Source organism: Sciurus carolinensis, chromosome 16 (assembly GCF_902686445.1).
Source record: "Sciurus carolinensis chromosome 16, mSciCar1.2, whole genome shotgun sequence".
In the NCBI taxonomy this organism is placed as follows: Eukaryota; Metazoa; Chordata; class Mammalia; order Rodentia; family Sciuridae; genus Sciurus; species Sciurus carolinensis.
This window is the reverse complement of record NC_062228.1, coordinates 49,915,635-49,940,321: the sequence shown is the minus strand read 5'-3', so window position 1 is coordinate 49,940,321 and position 24,687 is coordinate 49,915,635. Positions and strand designations below refer to the sequence as shown.

At 51.2% G+C, this 24,687-nt stretch overlaps 1 protein-coding gene across 5 annotated transcripts in view; it reads left to right on the top strand.

Moving 5' to 3' along the window:
* Positions 1–24,687, top strand: part of Akt2 (AKT serine/threonine kinase 2) — a 45,503-nt gene that overhangs the window by 11,593 nt on the left and 9,223 nt on the right. For 2 of the 5 annotated variants that reach the window (XM_047527974.1, XM_047527973.1), the window contains 3 exons: positions 7,816–7,941; positions 15,723–15,851; positions 17,439–17,550. In XM_047527974.1, coding sequence (XP_047383930.1) covers positions 7,896–7,941; positions 15,723–15,851; positions 17,439–17,550 — 287 coding nt within the window. In that variant the 5' untranslated portion in view covers positions 7,816–7,895. Of the gene's footprint in view, positions 1–4,786; positions 4,924–6,758; positions 6,983–7,815; positions 7,942–15,722; positions 15,852–17,438; positions 17,551–24,687 lie in introns of those variants that run through there. The other 3 variants (XM_047527977.1, XM_047527975.1, XM_047527976.1) reach the window with 3 other exon arrangements.

The window sequence follows — 24,687 nt, the reverse complement described above, 5'->3', positions numbered from 1 at the left end:
CTGGTGTGCAGCCTTGGAGGCGTGCACCCTTATTATCTCTAGTATATGGATAGGATGAGGAAAGGGACAGTGGCTTGCCCAAGGTCCCACAGCAAATGGCAGAGCTGGGTTGGGAGTCTGGTGTTTGGTTCATGAAGCTGCCTCGACTCACAGCAGTCTGCCTGTTAGCACAGTCCCTCTGATCTGTTTTTCCCTGCAAGTGGCACTGAAATGCATATATCTTCATGCCCTGAAGCCTAGGACACTGTGGCCCGGAAGTCTCATTATTGATCTGTAACTAATTGCTTTTCTGAAAGGATGCTGTAGCTGAATCGTATACATGGATCATGAGCTGCGAATCAACCTCAGTAATGTCAGAACTGAGGCCGTGTGGTGGCTGCCTGTTTTGGTGTTTCAGAAAGGGATGACATTGTAATTTCTGTCAAGCAGCAATCCTTCCCTGAGTGCTGATGGTCTTGCTGCTGGTGCTGCCAGGCTGGTGGTTGTGTCAGGATTGGTCCCACATGGAGTGGTGCTGAGTGGCTGCACCTACTCCTTGGGCCAGGTGCTGTGTTAAGTCCTCCCCGCACGCGCCTGTGCTGGAAGAACTGCTGGTGGCTCTGTTTCACAGAAAAGGAAACTGAAGCTTGGGAAGGCTGTAAGGTGGGGGGCAGGGACCTGAATTCAGTCCTCCTAACTTGGTAGGCGGTGGGGCGCGCTGTGAGGTGAAGCCGGGTTGCCCAGGGATTTGCCCCAGCTCTGCTCTTCCCGTTGGAGTCAGTGGGGCACGTCATTTCACTTGTGCGCTTCAGTTTCCTCATAAAGTGGAGAGGGTGCAGTGCCTACTCTGTAGCAGTGCCATAGGGCTTAGATTTGGGGTACAGCCCTAAGTGGGCCCTGCACCTGGTGTGCTGCTAGCCAGGCGTTCTTGCTCTTGGCACAGTTGTCATGTCCCGCGTTACTGTAGTGCCGACTCCTGTTGAGGGCAGTTAGGCTATTTCCGGATTTTTACTATGGCAGCGATGCCCTTAGAACTGTGGTTCTCATCTCATCTCATCTCAGAAGCTACGCAGGGTCAGACCCGGTTAGTGCTTAGAAGGGAGAACTGCTTCTTAGCTGGGGTGGCTTTGCCTCCACAGGGGACAGGTGGTGATGTCTGCAGACATTTTTGCTGGCCACAACCAGGGGAGAGTGCTATTGGCTTGGTGACTGGACACCAGGGATACTGCTGAACCTCCTAAAGTACACAGAACAGCCCCCACAATAGAATTACCTGGCTCCAAATGTCACTAATGCCAAGTTGAGAGTCGTGCCTTGGAACTCAGCCCTGGCAGGCTGGGATTGTGGCTCAGTGGTAGAGCACTCACCTAGCACTGGGTTTGGCACTAGTGAGGCACTGGGTTTGATCCTCAGCACATAAATATAAATAAATGAAATAATGTATTGTGTCCATCTACCAAAAAAAAAAAAAGAACTCCGTGCTGGACCATTCCGACACGGAGACTCCTCCAAGTGCGCGCGGGCTCCGCTCATCAGTTTTGCTGCAGTGCCCTCACCAAGTATGGGCCAGCTGCCAGGGTGCCGAGTAGCAAGGAATAGTGTCGCTTCCCTGCACTTTGTCCCATTCCCACAAGCAGTGCTCTTGCCAGGGACAGGTCCCCTTGAATTTACCTCCTGTGTGGGTCCTGGGGAGCTATAGGAAGGCCTAGAACAGAGGATAGGTGACAGGCTCCTGAGGGGTTTGCTGCCACCACTTCAGCCAGGCACAGCCAGGAAGGTGCCCCCTGCCTGCTGCCACCAGCTCAAGGAGACGCAGGTCTCTGATTTCCCCGCCTTCCTGAACCCATATGTGCTGCCTGGCATCTAAACCAGGTCAATGAAAGGTGGAGGGGGGAGGGGAGGGGACGGAGCGAGTGGCAGGGGAAGGAATGTCTTTTGAGCTACTGCTGGGCACAGGGCTTCCCTGTACACATACTCATTTTAATTAAGTGCCCATTGTGTGCCCAGCACTGCCAGGCTGTGGGAATCCAGCATTAACCAAGATAGGCAAGAGTTCCTGCCCTTGCTTTGTTGACTTTCTGGGGCACAGAGAGACTGTAAACTGACAAACAAATAAATATATACAGGATGTAAGTCCACAGTGATATATATGTCTTACAGAAAAAATAAAAGATAAGGGGAGGCAGAAATGGCAGCCTAAGAAACATCAGAGGGAGAGACTTTAGCAGAGACTGTCCCAGTCTCTTGAGGGAGCAGGGCGTGCAGCAGCCTTGAGGTAGCTCAGGAGCTGCAGAGGGCAGGTGCCACTGGAATGGAGCACCTTTGGGAATTCAGTTGGGGATAGTGCAGACCTCATAGTATCCGGGGGCTCCTGTCAGAACTTTGGCTTTTGCCCTGGGTCACAGGACAAGGGAAGGTTTGAGTGGAGGGTTGGGTTCTGACTTGGATCATCACAAGGCCCCACACTGGAAGAGGGGTGTGAACAGAGCATTAGAATTCATCTAGGCCTCAGGACCCCACAAAGGGGCAAGAGCCACAATGACCCTAGCTTCATAGGTGAACAAATGAGGTTCCAGAGGACCTGGCCCCTTCCAACTGCCCAGCTAGGACAAGGTAGTCACCTGAGAGACCCTTTCTGCTCACCTCTGCCTGGAGTCCTGGGCCCAGTTCAGGCCCTGTGGCATCATGTGAATCGCAAGGATGCAGCCTCTGAGGGGCCTTCCGATTAGAAACCATTGAGAAATAGGCCCATGAGCCAGACAGATGGAAATAAAAACGTTTTAAAGAAAAGTTAATTTATTGTAGAGTGTTTGCAACATAGAGAGATTAGTCAGTGATACCCATGTGGTCAGCAGCTATTAAAAAATAAGTCAGACCTCATGGGCCAGTCAGAGCCCTCCATCGCATCGCCGCCCTCCCTGCCCTCCCCTCTCAGAGCTGACCACTGTGTGTGGCGATTCCACTCCCATGTGTGCGGCAGGAAGCTGCCTCCAGCTTCCTTGTGGGGGGTCAGGCCACCACTCCAGTCGGCATCACTGTGCATATGGGAGCACCAGGGGTGTCCCTTGCCTGTGACCACATGGCCAGGATACAGCCTGGGCCGAAACTCAGTTCCTCTGGACTCTGGAGGCCTCCTTCTTATCCACAGATGGCCAGATCTTCTTGAGGGAGAAGTGGAGGCCAGCCAGCCTTCCTGGGGAGGTGGGGAAGAGCCCTGCTTTGGGAGATAGGAGGCGTCCCAATTTGGGCTCCATCTTATCCGAACTCCCAAACCAGTGTTCTTCTGTATAGTTACTTCTTTTGTCATAAAATACAGAAAAATACATTGATGGGACTTTCTACACTGCAGTAGAACCAGTAACTGTAAAACAGGTCCCAGTGTGACCACAGTGGAACATTGTCACCTCCCAGAGTTTTCCCAAAGGCTCTTGTCTTTGTGGCATTTGTTGACATTTGTTCTCCCTGATTTTCTGCATAGTTTTACAGAGGATAAAGACATTCTTAAACCGTGGTCTATCCTGTTTCCATCTTGCTGTGAATAAACTCACACTTGCTTTGTTACTTTGTGTCTGTTTTCTTCCACTCAGTCAGTTCTCTTATGCCACCTCCCTGTTGTAGGAGTGGTGTTGTCCTGTAGGTATGAATTTACTAGTTGATTTATCCAGTCTCTTGTGGGTGGGATCCTGGCAATCACTAGGAATATTGCTCCTGTGAATCTTCTCCTCCTCCTCCTCCTTCTTCTTCTTTTTTTTGTCGGTGGGGTGAGGAGTACCAGGGATTGAACTCAGAGGCACTCGACCACTGAGCCACATCCCTAGCCCCATTTTGTATTTTATTTAGAGACAGGGTCTCACTGAGTTGCTTAGCACCTTGCTTTTGCTAATTCTGGCTTTGAATTCTCGATCCTTCTGCTTCAGCCTCCCTAGCCTCTGGGATTACAGGTGTGGGCCACCACACCAGCTGTGAACCTTCTTGTAGATGTCTTTTGGTAAACAAATGTATTCATTTCTTTTGGGGGAATGGAATTGATGGGTCATGGGGTAGGCATGTGTGTGTATGTGTGTGTGTGTGTGTGTGTGTGTGTGTGTGTGTGTGTGCGCATGCGCATACATATATATATTTTGTTGTTGTTTTGAGATGGGGTTTCACCGTGTTGCCCAGGCTAGTCTCCCACACTAAAGGATCCTCCTCCTTCAGGCTCCTGAGCGCTGAGCCTATAGATTTATTCCACCACACCTGGCTAAATTTTAATTCTTACTGCCAAACAGTTTTCCATAGTAGTTGAATCATTTTGTACTCCACCGGTAGTGAATAAGAGTTGTGATTCCTCATAGCCCTGCTGATGCTTGGCGTTGTTGGTTTTTAAAATTTTAGCATCCCAGACAGGTGATTTTAATCTGGATGTTCCCATAACTGACAAGGTTGTGCATGTTTCCTAGTCATCTGGGTGTCCTGTGAGGTGCCCATGTTCTTTTCTCCTTGCCTCCCAGGTGGCTCACATCTAGTCAGCAGCTGTAGCCCCAGCTCAGACCTCAGCACACTCATGCATGGGTGTCCTAGGAAGCAGCGAGTGGGGATGGGGCCACACAGGCTCCCTGCAGAGGGGTGTGCTGCCTGCAGGGTGGCCAGGGCAGAGCTCTTCCTGCGTTCCCTCCTGCCTTGTGTCCCCGGCCTGTGCTCCCGGGTGAGCAGGCTGTCCTCTTGGCCACGCTGCCTGGTGTTTCATCACCGCAGGACTGCGTCACAGACACCTCAGCCGAGGCGCCACCCTCAGTGGGAGGACAGGGCAGGATCCAGGCAGGACACAGGGGATCTTCCAGTTCCTCCCCCTGTTCTCGCCTGAGCTGCCGCCGATTTCTTAGTTGCTGAAACGAGACCATAAAATGTGACTCTGGTGTGCTGAGCCGCTGCCAGGGCCTCCACCACCCAGCTGGGAGACCCAAGGTAAATGGCTTCCCCTCTCTGAGCCTCTTTCCTTGCCTGGGCACAGTCATGGACCCTCTGGTGGAGTGTTGTGAGCACTCTGGAGAGGCTCCCCAGGAGTGCTGGCACGCTGGCCAAGGCCACCCTGCTGGGGATGGCTCGCGGACTCTGGAACCCTGACCACTCTCGGTCACACCTGACTGCCTGCACTTAGCTTTTGAATAATGGCAGCCATGTGTTTGGTTGTTACTGGGTCCAGGCAGCGGGTTGAACCTCTGCCCACAGTGGGTGCCCTGGTGCTGCTGCCGAGCTTGGCACTGCTGGGTCATGGAGGCTCTGAGAGGTAAAAGTGCTGGGCCACTGAGGGGAGAGCTGAGTTTGGACCTGGGTCCCCTGTTGTCCTTCCTCAGCTGAGTTCTCCTCCTCAGCTCTGTGGGAAGTACCTGAACTGAACTCATGCAGGGAAAAGTGTGGTGTTGACCTCAGCTCCCAGCCACATCCTGGAAGGCCTGCGTGCTTCCCCTGGCTTCACCTCCACCAGCTCCTTCTGCCTCGGGGCCTTTGCTTTCCCTCTCTCCTGCACCTCAGTACTCCCCACTCCCGTGGTCACTCTCCGTGTCTGCTCACACAGCACCCCACTCCCTGCCAGTCTTTCTCCGTACCTTATTTTCCTTCTCAGTGCCTCTTTGCCAAAGCTGACATGTTCTGAATTTGGGTGGTTCTACCTTCTCCCCAGAATTGAGCTTCATAAGACAGAGCAAGGGCAGTCTTAGTGATGCTCTTTCTAGCACCCAGAACAGTGTCTGCAGCTTTAGGGACACACTCAGAAAGATTGGTGGAGTACTCGAGTGGAGTACAGATGTTTCTGTAGCGATGTCTGATTTAGGCTGCTGCCTTGGGAGACTGGTTCTCTCATTGTGTTCAACTGGTATTAGTGCTGTGCTGGTCACCGAATCAGCTTTGATGGGTGGGGAGAAGTGCCCAAGGTGGGTGCACAGAGCACCCAGCACAGCTGAGCTTGGGAGGGCGTCCTGGAGGAGTCACTGTTTGACTGAGGCCTCAAGGTGGAGGAAGAAGGCACAGGGGATAGAGTCTAGGTGACAGATGCCTGATTGGGGCGGGGGTGGGGGGCGCGCATTCATTCCTGTCATTGTCTTAGCCTTTGCTTTCTAGATGTGTGTCTCAGCTCCCACAGGGCGTCAGTCAGTGTGGCGAGGACTTTGTTCTGTGTTCTGAGCACACTGGGTAGCCCTGGAGAGGCTTTGAGTAGAGGGAGAGGGACAAGGTCCATTTAAGATGGAGCTGTAGGGATGCGAGGCCGGGGGAGGCCAGGGCTGGCCGAGGGGGCTGTGGGGATGAGCTTGAGCAGGGTGGGAGGCAGCTGGGGTGAAGGGAGGCAGAGCGGGTCCTGAGGGGCCCTGGGTATCAGGCTGAGGAGTTTGGCTTTTTTGCCAAGGACAGTGAAGGACCATGGAAGGGTGCTGAGCAGGGGAAGAACAGGGTCAGATCTGAGAGTCCGTTAGCTGCTGAATAGGGGACAGGATGGGGCAGTCCAGGGAGGAAGTGGAGCAGGATCCTACTAGCCTGGCCATGAGCTGGGAGGGGAGCAGGGAGGCCAGGGGCCAGGCAGTCCCACTGCAGGCTGATGAGTGGAGGGTCTTTCTGGCCTGTGTGCAGAGTTTGAGGTGCCATGCTTGCTTGCAAGGGAGGCCCTTATTGCTGTTCCCAGCCCAGAATCGTTGCCTCTGCAACTGAGGAATCCGGAATGTGATTTTCACTGTCCTGTTTATATCCGTCACCGTCCATCTTGCCTTTCCTCCCGCTTCCTCCCACTTACCTCCCTTCCTTCTGCCCAGGGCCTGGGCAGCCTGCCACCATCACATGCCAGGCAGTAGCGTATCCGGCCCACCAGCTCCCCTGGGGCACGAGAGAAAGCTGATGCCCATGGTGTCCCTAGAGCCAGCTGACACTTCTCTGGGGGCCACCGTAGCTCCTGACCTGCTGTCCGCAAATAACCCCAGGCCGGGAAAGGCGAAAGGCGCCTTGGGCTTCGTGGCTCCAGTCCAGGCCCTGGCTCCAGGTAGGCCAGCTGGCAGCTCCTTGCACCCTTCTCCCCTCCGCTCGGGGAACCTGAGACGAAGCAGCAGCCTCGGCGTCCATCAGTCTGTTGGCTGCTGGTCCCTGAGAACAGAAGCAGAAGTCTTGGGGAAGGGACCAAGACCTTGGTCAAGCCCCTGGGACTGACTTCTAGGCCCCAGACAAGCGCATACATAGTAGGTTGCTTGTTCAGGACCCCAGTGTTCCCGGCTTGTCTTTCCCTAGTCGTCTTGGTGGGAGCCGGGAGGGAACTGAGACTGAGAGAGCTACTTGGGGTGGCCAGCTTCGGGTGGGTGGGCATTTAGTTTGCTGAAGGTGATAGGTTGCTGGTTCTCTGGTTTGGAAAGGAGAGTGGGAATGAGAGAGAGAGAGAGAGTGTGTGTTTGTGTGTGTTGTGGGGCAGGCAGACGCTGGTGGCTGTGAGCACGCCCTCCGCTTGGTGCCCAGGGCTGTGCGGTTCGTCCTGGTTTCCTCAGCACCAGGGCATGGGAGCGATGTGGAGGGCAGGCCGCAGCTACCTCGGTGCCCGCCCAGCCAGCACGGAGGGTGGAGGGAGGGGCCTGAGTGCAGAGGCCTGGCTGCACATAGGCCAGGGACCTCTGCTACCCCCAGATTGAGGTCCCCGGAGACCTGGTATGTCTCTGCTAAGACTGGGCTCCCCAGGGCAGGGCTCCCCAGGGCAGGGCCCCCCATCTTCACTGACTACACCTAGCGCAGAGCAGGCCAAGTGGCCAGAGGGCCTGAGAGTCTGGGTGTCCTGAGGGAGGGCCCGGGTGGAATCCCTCCCCCTCTGATGCGCTCCTTCTTGTCTTCCAGAGTAAACTACCCACAGTGCCTCCTGCATGTCCTGCTGCCCTGAGCTGTCCCAAGCTAGGTGACAGTGTCACGCTGCCACTATGAATGAGGTGTCTGTCATCAAAGAAGGCTGGCTGCACAAACGTGGTAAGGGGTGACTTTTGCCCACCAGATCATGTTTCTCCCCTCCCACCCTGACTCTTCTGGCATCTGGTGCCCTGAGAGGCGAAAGTGTAGGTGGTGACTGACCCAAGGAGTTAGTGTTTGCAGCCTCCATGCGAGTAGCTGGGTGCCCACCTCATGGAATCCTTCAGGGCCCATGGGTAGGGAGTTGAGGGCCTACTGGTGCTGAGTTTCCAGCCTAGTTGGATGCCCTGGATGAGCCACAGACCAGGCCTCAGGCTTTGCCTCTACATCAGTGATCTTGTTCATAGTCCTGTTTTATTTATTTATTTTTAAATTTTGAGACAGGGTCTTGTTAAGTTGCTGAAGTTCTCAGAAAATTGCTGAGGCTGGCCTTGAACTTGCAGTTCTCCTGCCTCAGCCTCCCGAGTCACTGGGATTACCTGTGTGCACCACCATGCCCAGTCATAGCCTCATTTTATAGGTAGGGAAACTGAGGCTTAGAGAAAGGCAGTCACCTAATTGAATGCAATATTTAACATTCATTTAGCAAATACTCATTGACATTCTCAGGCTTTGGGGACACAGTGACACCCTCATAGAGCTCATATTCCAGTAGGGAGTGGGGACAAACAACCCGTGAGTAGCCGTGTGACATTGGGGAGTGATAAGCACTGCTGTGAAATATGGAAGCTCTGAGGGGCAAGGGGCTGTGAGGTGGGCTGATCAGGGGAGGCCGCTCTGAGGAGCCCTGGAGGAGGTGCAGGAGTGAGCTGCACGGACAGCTGAGCAAGGGTGTCCTGGGGAGGCACAGTGAACGCAGGACTCCAAGCTGGAAGTGGTGCCTGGTGGGTTGTTTGTGCAGTGCTGGGGACAGACCCAGGGCCTCGCAGCCCCTGCCTGTTGTTTTCTAGGAATAGCATGGCTCAGCGCAGGGAGGAAAGGAGTGACTTAGTTCCTCCCATGTGGGGCCCTGTAGGCCACGGAAGGACCTTGGCTCTAACTCTGTGGACAGTAGGAAGCCCTGGGGAGTAGTGAACCAGCGTGTGACCTGGTGCAGTTGTACTGATGGGAAGCCGAGGCCCTAGTGAAGTCATGGTGGGGAAGAGACTAGACCTGGAGACTCCAGAGACTCCAGGATGCCCTGGACCAGCTGCCATGTGACTTTGGGAAGCAGACAGGAAGAAGCATATGCTGCAAGGTGGCTTGTCTTTAGCTGACTTCCATGGACCTTCTTCCGGGGGAGGAAAGGTGCCAGACCTGGTAGTAGCTGTTCTACTTGCACTTTCTTTTTCTTTCCTTTCCTTGTGTGTGTGTGTGCTGCTGGGATTTGAACCCAGGGCTGCATGCTTGCCAGGCAAGCACTTTACCACTGAGCTACTTCCTTAGCCCCTCTCTGCTTGCACTTTGATTCATTCAGCAAACATTTATTGATGGAACAACCCCCGTGGGTCAGGCCCTGTCCTGGGATATGGCAGTGAGCTGAGCAGGCACCTCCTCTGCTTGTGGGGGGCAGGCACACCCAGGCAGATGCGTGTGTCCTGTGGTGGTGCATACTATGAGGTAAAACTAGATGTGAGAAGGATGGGGGTGAGGTGGGCAAGAGCTGGGAGAGCTGTCTTCATTTCATTGGTCAGGGAGGAGACCTTCACCGAAAAGAGGATGTCTAAATAAGACCCGAAGGAGCCAGACTCAGGTGGTGCGCACCTGTAATTCCAGCTTTTCGGGTGACTAAGTCAGGAAGATCCAAGCTTGCGGCCAGCCTGGGCAATTTAGCAAGACCTATCTCAAAATCAAAAAGAAAAAGGGCAAGGGATGTAGCTCAGTGTCAGAGTGCCCCTGGGCTCAAGTCACAGTATCCAGAGAAAAAAGACCTGGAGGAGGCAGGGGAGGAGGGCACCACAGCTCACTGGGTCAGGGGCACATGGACATAGGGGATAGCCAGCAAGTCCTGAGGTGGGCAAGCTGGTGGCTGATGGGATTGGCCCTGTGGATCCAGGAGGAGGGGCCCAATCTACCCTGTCCCAGCCCACAGACACCAGACAGTGGTGTGAGACAGGAACTGCTGCCAGGCGAGGACTCCACATCAGGATGAGTAGAGTGGACACATGTCCCACTACCTTTTCTAGGCAGGGGCAGCATTCGGGGCACCTTGACCCCGCCCCCACAGACAACCCTGAATTTGGATCTGTCAGTGGAACTTTGCAAAACTTGACAGATGGTATTGGTAGGCACTTGCCTGAGCCTTCATTTTACATCTGCATAGTGGGTTAACAGCCCAGGCCTCTGATGTGGTCACAAGGACAGGGATTTCCACATGACTTGTGTCCCCATCAACTCAAAAAGTGGTGTCATACAGTAGGCACTCCATAAGTGATAGTTGGATGAACAACTGGAATTGTGTGTGGTATGAATGTGCTGGAGTGTGTGAGGTCCTGGGCCTGTCCCTCCACTCAGGCTGCCTGAGGCCTGTGGCTCCCTGGGCTCAAGTGCCAGGAGTCCTGGAGGTAATTGGTGAACTCTTGAGGGCTGGGGAGTTTACCTCTGGCCCGGGGACTCAGCTGATGGCATTAAGAGAGTCTCAGCCTCTATTATGGCTTCACCGTCCCCATTCATGTTGCCAGAGACCAGATGAGTTGCCTACAATCCTGTCCCTGTCTGCTGGGAAGGCCCATCTTGGACACACCTGCCTTGGGTGAGCACAGCACACGTGTGCACACCCATGCTCATGTACTTCCAGGCCTTCCTGTGCCTGTCACTGGGACAGTGTCTGGCAGAGGCAGGCCCTGCCACTGTCTTGGCACCTCTGCTCCAACCCCTGCTGGCTAAAATAATTGCTGCACTATTTTTTGGAGTGCCCACCCTGCCAGGCCCTGGAGTCTGCCCCAGGCAGGCCCAGTGTTGGATTTTCATAGATGCCTTGCAAGGTGGCAGCCATCTTCCAGACCAGCAGCAAGAGTGATTGCCCAGGGTTTCAGCCCAGGGTGCGAGGTTGGACTCCAGGCTTCCTGGCTGCTGAATGAATGTCCTCAAGGTCTGGTCTATTTGCTGCCGCTTGCTCAGCAAGGTCAGAGAATGTGACTAATCATTGTGACTGATTGGAGCCCCTTGTGCCATGTGTGGGCCCTGTCTGTGGCACAGCCTTGGCATACCATCACCACCATTAGTAGAGTGCCCACCCTCTGTGAGGCCCTTCTGCCATTGCAGAGACTGGTGGCTAAGTGGTCAGGAGTGCAGGCTCTGGACACCAGTGCTAGCTCTCACAGTAGCAGCTGTGAAACTTGACAAGGCTGCCTGTGCCTCAGTTTCCCCATGTATAAATGGGGGATAAGATCACGAGATTCCTTTTTCTTTAATTCTAGACTTCTTGTTATCAATGTATAAAACATCACAGACAAGTTCTGGATCATTAACTCATGCCTGTGCCAGCATGTAGATAAAGAAATAGAGCCAGGTGCAGTGTCATACACTTGTAATCCCAGTGACTTGAGACACTGAGGCAGGAGGATTGCAAATTTGAGACCAGACTCAGTAACTTAGTGAGGCCCTAAGCAACTTAGTGAGATCCTGTCTCAAAAAATAAAAAGGACTGGCAATGTGGCTCAGTGGTAAAGCCCTCTGGGTTCAATCCCCAGTGCAAAAAAGAGAAAAGAAATAGAACAAGACAGTCTGCAGAAGCCCCTGTGCCCCTCCAAAGCTTGCAATCTTCTAGACTTCTAATCTTCTAGTTTTTGCTTTCTTTTTTTAAAAAAAGCGAAGGTGAAAATTACATAACGTGAAATAAACCATCTTGAATCATATAATTCAGTGGCCTTTAGTACATTCATGATGTTGTGTAACTATTACCTCTATCTAGTTCCAAAATGTTTTCGTCACCCCAAAAGAAAACTTTGTACCCATTAAGCAGGCAGTCTCTGTACCCTCTTCCTCCCAGTGTCTGGCAGCCATTGGTTTGCTTTCTGTTTTTGTGGATTTACCTACTCTGGACCCTTCTATAAATGGAATCGTACAATACACGATATTTTGTGACTGGCTTCTTTCACTTAGCATAATGTTTTTGAGATTCTTTCCTTTTTATGGTCAAATAATCAGTTTTATGGACATATCATATTTTGTTTATCCGTTCATCTCTAGATATATATTGGGGTGGTTTGTACCTTTTTGCTATTTTGAATAGTACTGCTGTGAACAAGATGTACAGTGTTTGAAAACCTGTATTCAGTTCTCCCATGTGCATACCTAGAATTGTGTTTTGTAAGGTCTGTATTTGTAGTTTGCATTTATAATCTAATGCCTAATATACATGGTCTGTAGGTGTGTATAATTATATAATCTGGGTCATAGTTCCTATACTTATAATTTATAGTATATTCTGTGTTTAACTTTCTGAGGAAGCATCAGACTGTACTACAGTGTCCACACCATTTACAGTCCCGAATTGCTCAGAGTTTTAGTGTTTTCTTTGGGGAGGGACTTTTTTTTTTTATTTTTTTATTTTTTTTGGTACTAGGAATTGAACCCAGGGGTGCTTAACCACTGAGCCACACCCCAGCTTTTTTATTTTTTATTTTGAGGCAGGGTCTTGCTAAGTTGCTGAGGCTGGCCTTGAACTTGCCATCCTCCTGCCTCAGCCTCCTGAGCCACTAGAATTACAGGTGTGTGCCATGATGCAAAGCTTTGTGTTATTATTATTATTATTATTATTATTATTATTATTGCAGTCTTCTCGATGTGTGTGAAGTGGTGCCTCATCATAGTTTTGATTGTGTTTTCCTAACAACTGATGCTATTGAGAATTTTTTCATGGCTTCTTGGCCATTTGTATATCTTCGTAAGGAATGTCTATCCAAGTCCTTTACCCCTTTTTAATGGAGCTGTTTGTTTTTTTGTTGCTGAGTTTTAAGAGTTCTGTATATTTTCTGGATACTAGACTTTTGGTATATATATATGATTTATAAGCATTTTTGCCTGTTCTGTAGGTTATTTTTGTCTTTGCCTATTCTGTATCCATCCATCCATCCCTCTCTCCCTTTCTCCCTCCCCACTTCCTCCTCTCCCCTTCTTTCTTTTCCCTCCCTCCCTTTCTTTCCTCCTTTCCTCCTCCCTCCCTCCTTCCTTTCCTTTATTTTACCAGGGCCTCACATGCACTGAGCTATATTCCCAGTCCTATTTATTTATTTATTTATTATTTTTGAACTGAGGATTGAACCCAGGGGCGCCTAACCATTGGGCCACATCCCCAGCCCTTTTTTATATTTTATTTAGAGACAGGATTTCGCTGAGTTGCTTAGTGCCTCGCTAAGTTGCTGAGGCTGGCTTTGAACTCACAGTCCTCCTGTCTCAGCCTCCAAGCCACTGAGATTACAGGAGTGCTCCAGTGCTCCCAACCCCAGCCCTTTTTATTTTCGTTGTGAAACAGTCTTGCTAAGTTGACAGGCTGGCCTCAAAGTTGGTGTCCTTCTGTGTCCTGAGTAACTGGGATTACAGGCCTGTGCCATCCGTCATACCTGGCTATTTTATAGATTCTTTGTGGTTTTTCTCTACATAGGATCACATTATCAGCAAAGTAAAAGTAGTTTTCCTCCTTCCTTTTCAGTTTGGTGCTTTTCATTCCATTTTCGCAGTGGTAAAAACAGCAGTGGTAAAAACGGGCATCCCTGTCCTGATCCTGACCTTAGGGGAAGCTTTCAGTCTTTCCTTATTGAGCGTGACGTCAGCCGTCAGCCGTCAGCCATGGGCTTTTCTTAGATGCCTTTTCTCACATTACGGAAGTTCCTTCTGTTCATAGCTTGCTGAATATTTTTATACTGAAAGGGAGTTGGATTGTCAGATGCTTTTCCCATGTTGTTGGGATGATCACGTCATCCTGTTAATGTAGCACACTGCATCGACTGACGCGTACACTGACCCATCTGCTCATTCCTGGGAAGAATTTCACTTGGTCATGGTATATAAATGTACATGTATTTATATTTTGAAACAGGTCTCACTTTATTGTTCAGACTGACCTTGAACTCCTGGGCTCAAGTGATCTGTCCTTAGCCTCCCACGTAGCTGGCCTATAGGTCTATACTGCCACATGAGGCCATCCTTTTAATATGCTATTGAATTTAGGATTTCACTAGTGTTTGAACTTTATATAAATGGAATGATTTAGTGTCTACATTTGAGAGAATTTTATAAGTTAAAATTCATGAGATACTTAGCCTGGCACAAAGAGCACTATGGTAGCATCATTATCCCATCTTCTTCCTCAGTTAATGGAGGGCCCCAGAAGAGGAGACATAGCTCAGAGAAGGGCAGTGACTGACTGGTGGGTCCCACCCAGCAGATACAACTCAGCTCCCCACGTCCTGCCTCTTCACGTGCCCTGGGAGTTGAGTGCCTGGCACACACTTTTTGCATAGAGGACTAATAATAAAGAGTATCGATCAAGTGTGTGCAATGTGCTGGGCTCTAAGCCGAGTGTTTCATGTTGCTCTCTCATCATTGAGATGTAGCTGACATGCCTTACAATTTAGCCATTTGAAGGTCACAGTTCAGTGGCTCTTAGTGTATTCAGAATTGTGCAACCAACAACTATGGTCACTTGTAGGAGATTTTTTACATGCTAGAAAGATCCTGTCCAGTCTTCACCTAGACTCTGTATCCCAAATGGACTCATATAGATACTCCTCAGCATGGAAGGATTACACCTGATAAACATGTCATAGGTTGAACATACACTTAATACACCTAACTTACAGAGCGTTGTAGCTTAGCAGTTCAGGTATGGTAGTGTTAGTTGAGCACCTTCGTGGTCATGTGGCTGACTGTGAGCCCATTGTGGTCAGAGTGTCCTGCTGCATATAGGTAGCTTGGGTAAAGTTCAGAATTTACCATTTGAAGTGTGCTTTCGACTGAAGGCATGTTGCTTTCACACTATGATAAAGTTGAACCATTGTAAAAACACTGTCTATAATTTGCGGTCCTTTGTGACCAACTTCTTTCACTTAGCCTAAGTGTGATTCTTCTACTCTGTAGCGTGTATCAGTACTTCATTTCTTTTTATGACCTAACAGTTTTCCATTTGGATCCACCAGGTTTTGTTTATCCATTCATTAGTTGATAAATATTTGGGCTGTGTCTACTTCGGGGCTGCTGTGACTGCTGCTGTTGTGGATGTTCTAGTGTAACTTTTTATGTGGATGTCTGTTTCACCATCTCACTTAATCCTTGGCCGCCCTCAGAGGAGGGGATCCTTGTAGAGTGTGTGTGGGAAGTGCATGCAGGTTCTGCCACAGCCTCCTCCTGCTCCCAGCCTCCAGAAAAGTGGAAGGGATTGCAGGTCCTTGAAGGGTGTGAAAGCAGCTGTAGCCCACCCTGCACAAGAATATTTTGATGTTTGAGTCACCTACATGGCTGTATTGGTGAATACCAAGCCTGTGGCATTTGGCCTTAATAGGGTCACAGGGCATATGTGTTTGGAGTCCTGGGCCTCCCCTAGGATGGGGCCACCTGGCAAGGATAACTTGCTGTTGGCCACATGCTGAGGCAGCTGGTGCTCTGGGGCACTGTTACAGGCGCTTTCCTGCCAGGCATGACCCTGTGGATCATTTAGGCCCAGCCCAGTGCCCCAGCCTGCGTCAGCAGGGGCCACCTTGAGGGCTCCCCTGGGAGAGGCACTCTCGTCCACCCTCCTCTCACTGTGGTGCCCCTTGTGAGTCACCATCACACTGGGCTGCCTGCCTGCCTGCCCGCCCGCCTGACTGCCTGGGACACTGTTCAACCTTGTTCTGACCTCTCTCCTCTCCTGCCTCTTTCAGGTGAATACATCAAGACGTGGAGGCCCCGGTACTTCCTTCTGAAGAGTGATGGCTCCTTCATTGGGTATAAGGAGAGGCCTGAGGCCCCTGATCAGACTTTACCACCCTTAAACAACTTCTCTGTAGCAGGTGTGTCTCAGCCAAGCAGGCCAGAACTCAGAGAATGGCTGGCAGGTCTTGGGGGCACATGGGTCTTGGTCATTCTTGAGCCAGGGGACTGACCTGGGCTTGTTTGCCCTCATCCATTTCCCATCCTTCTCTTGCTGTCCCTCCTTGTCCGCTGGGTGCTGTGGGGTCTTCCTCGTGGGAGGTGGAGAGTGAGAAGAGGTGTAACCAGGGCATTTCTGCACACTTTCCTGGGCCCCAGTGCCAGCTCTGGCTGGCCCTGTGGTTTTCGCTGGAGTCCTGTCCTGCTCTGTTGACAGCCTCCTCCCTCCCTCCCTCCCTCCCTCTCACCTAGAGGGGGTCATGACTTCCCACTGAGCTGATTACCAGGCTGACCTCAAGTCCTCGGTTCCCTCTGTGGCCTCTGAAGTGGTGTTTCCAGCTGGCCAGCTTCGCAAACCCAGGATCCTTGCCTTGTTCTTCAGAACCTGGGACTGCCCCAGCCCCCACCTCCTTCCTTCCCTGCTGATGTGATTTGTACTGTGATTGTTGTTCCTGCTAAGAATGCTTCCCAGGCAGCCCAGTCTCCACGGGCACCATCCCCTCCTCAGGTCTGCCCTGTAGCGTCCTCCCAGTCTGACTCCTCCCTGGAGCCTCTCCTGCAGCCTGGCCCTCATGCTGTTCTGTAGAAAGCCTTTTCCCTGACTGCTTTCTCCACATTCTGGTGGCTTCAGCCTCAATTTCTCGCTTGAACTCCAAGTCTGTCCCCAGCAGCTTCCTGGACATTTCTCCCTGGGTTTCCTCTAGGTCCCTCATACTCACCATGCCTCAAACTGACCTTCCCACCTCCCTTCCCCTTCCCTCCCTCAAACTTATCTTCCTTCCTATCTCCTTGGGCAGCCCTGGTGTGCCTGCTGTCAGACCAGAAGCCTGGTGTTGGTCCCAGGTGCCTGTCCTCCTTTGCAGCCCGCTCCCTTCCTCCCCTGCCTGCTGCGCTCTGCTGCAGCCCATCCTCCCATCTGGGTTCCTCCCCCACCTCCTCCCTGGCTTCTGGCTTTCAGTCTCATCCTCCATGGCAGCCAGGGGAATCTGTCTCAGCCTGTCCATGTCCATTCCATGGCTCCCTGCTGCCCTGAAGACAAAGTCCACATTCCTCCAAAATATGACCTCCAAAGCCCTGTCCAGCTGGCCTTGGCCTACCTTTCCTAAGCGGTCTCTCATTTCTACCCTCCTAACACTTGGAGCAGAGTCAGCCACCCTGAGTATATTGGGCACTTCTTTACCTCTGGACTTCTGTACATGATGTCCCCTCTGACTCAGTTTTCTTTGCCTTCAGGCCTCAGTTCAGGGATGCCCCTTCCTCAGGGAATCCCACCTGATGCCCCAGGCTGGGTTGGATGCCTCCTCTGGCTATCCCTGTTCCAGCCCTGAGTACTGAGTTGTTACCATCTGGTGGCCTTCCCTGAGGGCAAGGCCAGGGCTCTCTTGGTCTCTAATGGGTCCCCAGCACCATCTGGCATGGGGCTTGCACACAGAGATGGCTCAGGGAATATGGGCTGCAGGCCAGCAGGGCTGTCCCCTCACTGCCCAGCCCTCCTCCCCTCCCTACAGAATGTCAGCTGATGAAGACCGAGAGACCAAGGCCCAACACCTTTGTCATTCGCTGCCTACAGTGGACCACTGTCATTGAGAGGACCTTCCATGTAGACTCTCCAGATGAGAGGTGAGTTTGGGCCTCCACGTGGCTACCCTGGTGCAAACCTGGTGCAAAGGGAATGGGCACAATGGACGGATTCCCCTGAGCTCAAGTGATGTTCCCAGTTTTCTACCCTCCTGGTGCGAAGTCTCCCTAACTGGAGCTGAGAGGAATGGGAATTCTTGGTATGAAAACCTGTTTGCTCTCAGACTTGAGGGCACATCAGAGTCACAGGAAGAACTTGTTAATGACACAAACTCTATGCCTGCCCCCTATAGAGGGTCAGCAGACCATTCCTAATGAGCATCTCTCTTGATTCCAAAGTACTGATCCAGAGAGTCACTTTAAAAAGTTCAATTTAATAATCAGAAGAAATAATGTAGATTCATCTGGTTCAAAAGTAAGCTGGGAATGGGGAACGGTAGCACACGCCTATAATCCCAGTAACTCAGGAGGCTGAGGCAGGAGAATGGCCAGTTCAAGGCCAACCTCAGCAATTTAGTGAGGCCCTAAGCAACTTAGTAAGGCCCTGTCTCAAAATAAAAAATAAAAAAAGCTGGGGATATGCTCAGTGGTTAAGCCAACCCAAGTACTCTGGGTTCAATCCAGTACTAAAAAGAAGGAGGAGAAGCAAAGTCAAGCTGGGGCGTAGCTCAGAGGTAGAGTGCTTGCCTACTACCCGAGACCCTGGGTTCCTCTCCAGCACCACAAACAACCCCCGCCCCCCACACTGAATGGGAAGGTACCTGGTAAAAGTGTCACTGTCACCACGCCCCTTCCCTCCTTTCTCCATCCCCCAGATAACCATTGTCTTCTCTGTGATCAAAGAGCAGATGGAGGCCTGGGCGCCTGTGCCCTGGAGGCAGCACTGCACCCACGCGGTTCTGCTTGCCTCTTGCACTTAACTGAGTCTCTTGTGGACGCTTTCCACCTTGCTGCAGAGACAGCTGCCGCCACCACGACATATGTGTGCATCCCTGTTTATCTAGCAGTTCTTTGTTGGTGGTAACTGGGGTTGTTCCCAGCTTGTGGCTCATTACAAGCAGTGTCACAGTGAACTGCTGTGTGCCCTCTCACTTCACATGTGTGCGGGCGTCAGCCTGTGTGATGAATTCTTAGATGTGGGATCACTGGGTCACAAGAATACATACTTGTCCTTTTTTTTTTTTTTTTTTTTTTGTGGTGCTTGGAATTGAACCTGGGTCATTCTACCACCGAGTCACATCCCCAGCCCTTTTTAGCAGCTCGCAAGTTTCGGAGGCTGGCCTCGAACCTGTGATCCTCTTTCCTTAGTCTTTTGAGTCACTGCTCAGCCTGCATATGTCGTTTTCAGAGTTAGTTCTATCAGGTGATATCTGAGGGTGTCCTCATGGCCTTGTGTTTTCAAACATTTGGGTTTTTACTAGTCTTAAATAGTGGGTTTCTCTCTCTCTGGATGAGTTGGAGCCTCAAGGACCATGTGAATTTCCTTTCTTAACTATCTGTTTATATCTCTTTTTCTGTTGAGTAGTTGGAGTTTTTCTTAAAATATCTGAAGGCTCATTCCTTTATGACAAGTGACAAATGTTCTTTCTCCCACTTTGTCCTTTTGGACCTCACTTTGAGACACACTTCTAGCTTGCCTGTGGGGTAGGGCTTCTGCTGATCCTCTGGAGAAGACTAAAGCAGGGCTAGGCAAGAAAGCTTCATGTCATGATGGAAATGTTTTTTGAATTATGGCAACTGAGGAATGGAAATTTGATCTTAGTTGCTTTTATTCAATTCCAGTAACCACACATGTAGCTAGTTCTGGACAATGCAGTTCTAGAGCCTGCACAAAACAGTACCACAAGATGTTACCACAGTCTCTACAGTAATTATTGTTGCATATCTCCCTAGGGTTAAAAATACACGTACCCACCAAGGGGAACAGAATTACCATCTCAGACCAGCTTAGTTGTTACTCAGTTGGAAACTGGGAACCAAAATATAGACTGTCAATGAGAGCCTGGTGTGGGCTGTGTTGAAGGGTAGATAGGAGATAGGAATTGGAAAGGTCCAGGAAAAGGACTGAGCAGCGTATGCCTGGAAGTGAAACAGCTTATGTGTCCCAGGGACCACAGAGAGTTCTGTGTCACCGGGGAATCCAGTGGCGGAAGTTTTGGAAGAGAGGAAGTAGAGGCGCTTGAAGCTGGAGAGCCCAGCGAGGACCTTGGCCTCTAGATGGAGATCCCTGCAGAGCTTGGCAGGCATTTAATAAATCAGGGTTTGTCACAGGGTTGTTAAGAGATTCAGGGGATGATAAACAGGAAGCCCTTGATTCAGCAGTACCTGGCACACAGCTTGCAAGCCTGGAGAAGGAGCAGCAGGGAGCCAGCGTGGTTTAGTAGGCAAGAGAAATGATCTAGTTTCTATTGTCAACATGACACACCCCTCAGTGTGGTGAGACTCCTTTTACGAAGACCGCGGGAGCTGGTTGGAGCCTTTTTCCTTTTCTTGGTAACTTCTGCTGCTTCTGGAGAGAGACCTGCTGGGTTGAATCTAGAGAGACCAAACCAAGGATTCCTGGCTGTAGCCTTGGGGGCGTTGTGAGCCAGAAACCCAGCAAGGGGGAGGCCACTCCATGTTGCCGTGGCTGGCCGTGCTTTCCTTGCTGCCCTGCCCCACATAGGCCTGAGGTTGCTGGCTGCCCTGGGCCTGGAGAGAGATGGGGTGGCAGGGGAGACAGGAAGCACGCTGGTGGTCGGACACGGCCCGGACGCTGCAGCACCCTTCTTACTGGGCACCTGGTCGCCTCTCCTGCCTTCCCCAGGAAGCTGGGGACCCTCCTTGCACCCCACCCTACTGGCAGCTTGTTTCAGATGCAGAAAAGTTGAAAGAACAGTATCACCGTGTACACCTGCAGGTACCCGCACCTGGGTGCAGCAGCTCTGCCGTGCTGGCCTTGTCTGGCTGCTCACGCTGACTCTTCAGTTGTTTTGTGCTGGGTCTCCAACTTCTGCTTGTACTTCTCGACACTGCTCCTTACTGCTTCTGACAACCTCTGCTGCGAACAGGTTTTCTCCTACAAGAGCAGGTATCATCACACCTGAGGTGGTTACACTGGTTGAGCATCCTAATCTGGAAATCCGAAATCTGAAATACTCCATATTTGGAAACTTAGTACCCACAGGATGCTCCCACAGTTTCAGATTTTGGAACATTTCTGGTTTTCCTGTTAGAGAGGCTCAACCACATGGTAAAGGATATGCAAAAATCCCCCAATCCAAAAAATTCCAAGGTTAGAAATACTACCGCTCCCAAGCAGTTGAATGAAGGATACTCACTGTGACATCTATTTACTGCTACCCTCTCCGTATCCATGCTGTACTCGAATTTCCCCAGTTATCCTCAAAAATGTTTCTTAAACAAGGATTCATTCAAGGTTCCTGCCATCTCTTTGTTTAAAGCCAGCCTCAGCAACTTAGCGAGTCCCTAAGCAACTTAGCGAGATGCTGTCTCAAAATAAAAAATTAAAAGGGATGAGAATGTGGCTCATTGGATGAATGCTCCTGGGTTCAATCTATAGTACCAGAAAAAGTTATGTGAATGTGGTCTCTCTCAGAGTATCTTATTGTACTACTGTGCTCACCCTTTTCTCATGGTAATGATGGGAAATGACCCAGTGCCTACAGGTGAGATGAAGCGACTGACCTAGGCATTGTGGTGATGTGTTAGGGCGCTCCGTAAGGGAACACAAGAACTTTGATACTGCTGCACTCAATCTGATAACCAAGAAGGCTACTGAGTGACATGCAGGTGGGTAGCATATATAGCATGGATACATTGGACAGAGATGATTCATGTCCCGGGTGGGATGGAGCAGGATGAAATGAGAGTTCATCACAATAATCAGAAGATAGTACAATTTAAAACTATTAATTTCTGAAATTTTGAACCATAGTTAATTGTAGATAAGTGAAACCATGGAAAGCAGAACTGTGGCTAACAGGAGCCTAGTGTACTTTTACACAGTTGTCTTCCCCGCTACACTAAGACCTCCAGTGGGCTGTTCCCTGCTGTATCCTTAGCATCCAAAACAAGACCTGGCTTGTCGGAGGCACTTGGTAAACATTGACTGGCTGGCTGGCGAGGTGACTCCTCACAAGGGTCCGTTCAGTCGCTTCCTCTGTGCTCCGTGTCTAGCATCTCAGGTCTCCCTTACTAGTGCCGGCTTTACAGATCAGCCCCCTGAGGAAAGTTAGATGATCTGCCCGGTGTTATCTACTGGAAGGGGCAGAGCTGGGTTGAACCCAGGCCGTCAGCACTAGAGTCTGCTCTCAGCCACTGTGTGACCCCTGGTTCATGTGGGAGGCAGACAGACCCTGGAGAGGTTGTGCCATGAGGGCCACATGGCTAGTATGCGGCAGGGTGCACATTCAGGGCCTGGCTCCCAGCTACCCAGCACGTACTGTGTGCAGGATGCCCTGCTTAGTGCTGCTTGGGCAGATGTAGTTCCCCATATATCCCTGGCCCTGGAACCCAAATGAGGATGAGAAGGTTCTGGAAGGTGCCCCTGATGGGAGAAGTGCTCCTGGGTGAAGAAGGAATGCCTGGGTTGGTGTTCCCAGTGTAAGTGGCAAACATCAGCCTCCACGTGCCTCAGTTTCCCCATCTGTAGGATGATGTGAATCACAGTATCTGCTACCTGGGTTGTTGGGAGGGTTGAAGGAGTTACCTCACACAGCATCGTGGCTGCCTCTGTTCATGGAGGGTGTGGGCAGAGGTGGTGTCCAGTGAGGGGAGGCCTACCCTGGAATGCTGTCCACATCACAGCTTCCAAGGAGAGGCAGGCATCCTTTTGCTTGGCTTCTAGGTCCCATGGTATGGTGTCCCTTGGTCCGTGAACTGGCCCAAGAGGGTACCTTTGCTCGATTCTCCTGGGCCTCATGCAGGAAGCAAGACTGGAGCTTTCCTCAGCTCTCTCAAGTCTGATGCTCACCCCTGGCACAGGGAAAGTGGAGACTAGGGAAGAATGGGTTGCCTGGCACTGAGTCCCAGCTCTGCCATCTCCAGCTGTGTGACCTCCACAGGCGATCTACCTCTCTGAGCCTGTCTCTGTCAGAGCTCTTCCTTCCCTTGCTCTCGAGGTTGTGGCGGTGGAGCTGCCCGTTCACTGCTGTTATTTTCCTAGTCGTGACTCTTGACCAGGGAGAGGGTTGGTTTCCTCAGGACCTCTCCTTTTGGGGGGTAGAAGGTACTTAAGCCCCAGCTTTGGGTGGAAGCTCCCCTCTGCCCCAGACACTGTGTTGAAACCTTGAGGAGTGCCCTGGACAGAGGCCCTTGCTTTTTCTCTGGAATTCTGAGTGCTGCAAGCTTGTAACCTCAGTCCAGTTGGAACGTGGCTAGTCAGCAGTGGGGAGGGCCCAGCTACCCCGACCCGCTCCTGCGTCCTCCCTGGTGAATGGGGTAGGTGTGGGCCCACCCGTTGCCTTCACGCCTTCCATGAGGCAAGTGCTTTCTGGACCAGGCCCTGGGCGTGGTGCTTTCCAGGCGGCAGCCGCAGTGCCCAGAGGAGGGGAGCAGGCTGGATGTCCCTGCAGCAGGGCTGCTGGGCTCAGAGCTGCTTCTGGACTGCTGGTTCTCTCCATCCCTCTCGTTGTCAAAAAGGCGATATCACACTGTGTGTCTAAATCTGTAGCCGGCTTTTTTCACGATCTCAAAATTTCTCTCCATGAGATCGTGTGTCTGAGTTATATTCTTCTTATCTTTTAGGAGATCAGTGATTTTCTTTTGCAGTCTGGGGTTGAACCCAGGGTGCTGTACCACTGAGCTGTACCAGCCCTTTTAATACTTTGAGACAGGGTCTCACTGAGTTGCTTAGGCTGTCCTTGAACCTGTGATCCTCCTGCCTCAGCCTCTTGAGTCACTGGAATTACCACTGTGCTTGCTGGTGTGCTTTTTTCTTTTTCCATCTACCATTTTACACTCGGCCAGTATTTTAAAATTTCTAAGAGGTCAGCTATGATTGATAAGGCATATCATGGGATGTGTTCCTACTCTCCCCTCTTTTTGAAAATAGGAAAATTAATATAGGGATTGGGTTTTATGCTGTGATTTGTTCCAAAGGGAACATGGGTTAAAACCAGTTGAGAAACATTGGCTGGAAGCGCTAGGTCAGGGGGGGGAGAGGCCAGCCCGCTCTGCCTGGGGTGCAGTGCCTTCCTGTGCATAGGCCCTGGGGCCACTCAGACTTTGACTGCCCAAATACCTACTGAGCACCTGTACAGGCCCTGGGGCACACCACATTCAGAGCTTCTCATGGGACCAGCATATATGGGTTATGGGGACCCTAGACTTTGCTTGGGTGGGAAGGGGCCATGTGCCAACCCTTGACACTTGTGTATCTGCTTCATAACATGATATGATGGATACTTACATCTGTCTTCCAAAGCGTCTCCGAAGGGAAACCAGTTTGAGAAGGCAGAGCCTCCTGTGCACTACTGGGGACCTCTGAGCTCAGTTCCTGCTTGGTTCAGCAAGCCACAGATCTGGGCAAGAACTTTCTTGCCCATTGGCCCTGGGAGGGCCCCAGGTCCAGTGTGAGTCCAGCTACCAGGCTTGGAGCAGCTGCCATGTTTTTCTTGCATTTGATTTTTCAATCTGTGCCTCAGTTTCCTAGGGGAGGGAGGGTGGTGAATAGCAGTGAGTGTTTATAACACCAAAAAATAGCAGTGCCCCGGAAGTGAAGATAGGCTGCCACTGTGGGACACTGTGTTCCAGCTGTGTCCAGACATGGGGAGTGCGTTGTCAGGCTGATAGGCATGGAAGTGGCCGGGCTCCATGCTGTGGGACAGAGGCTGGTGGAGGGCAGCTAGAGGACGCACGTGCTCTGCCGCTCTCGGTTCCTGGCAGCTTCCTGCCAGTGCTGGCTGCACGCACCGCAGCTTCTTTCAGGCTTCGGGATTTGGGAGGTTGCCTGCTTACTCTCGGAATTGTCTCATTCTTAGTGAGCATTTTCTATTTTCTGCTGGTCACGTGGCTGTTTTCTAGACACAAGCAAAACACAGAGAGGCTCAAAATATGTTAGGTTGAACCTCCAGAAAATGCTGTGTGGTGGGTCAGAAATGGGGGATATAGACAATTTAGTGTCACTCAGCCTAATATTTTTTTCTTTTTGGTCTGTGGTCATTTCCACTAATTAGA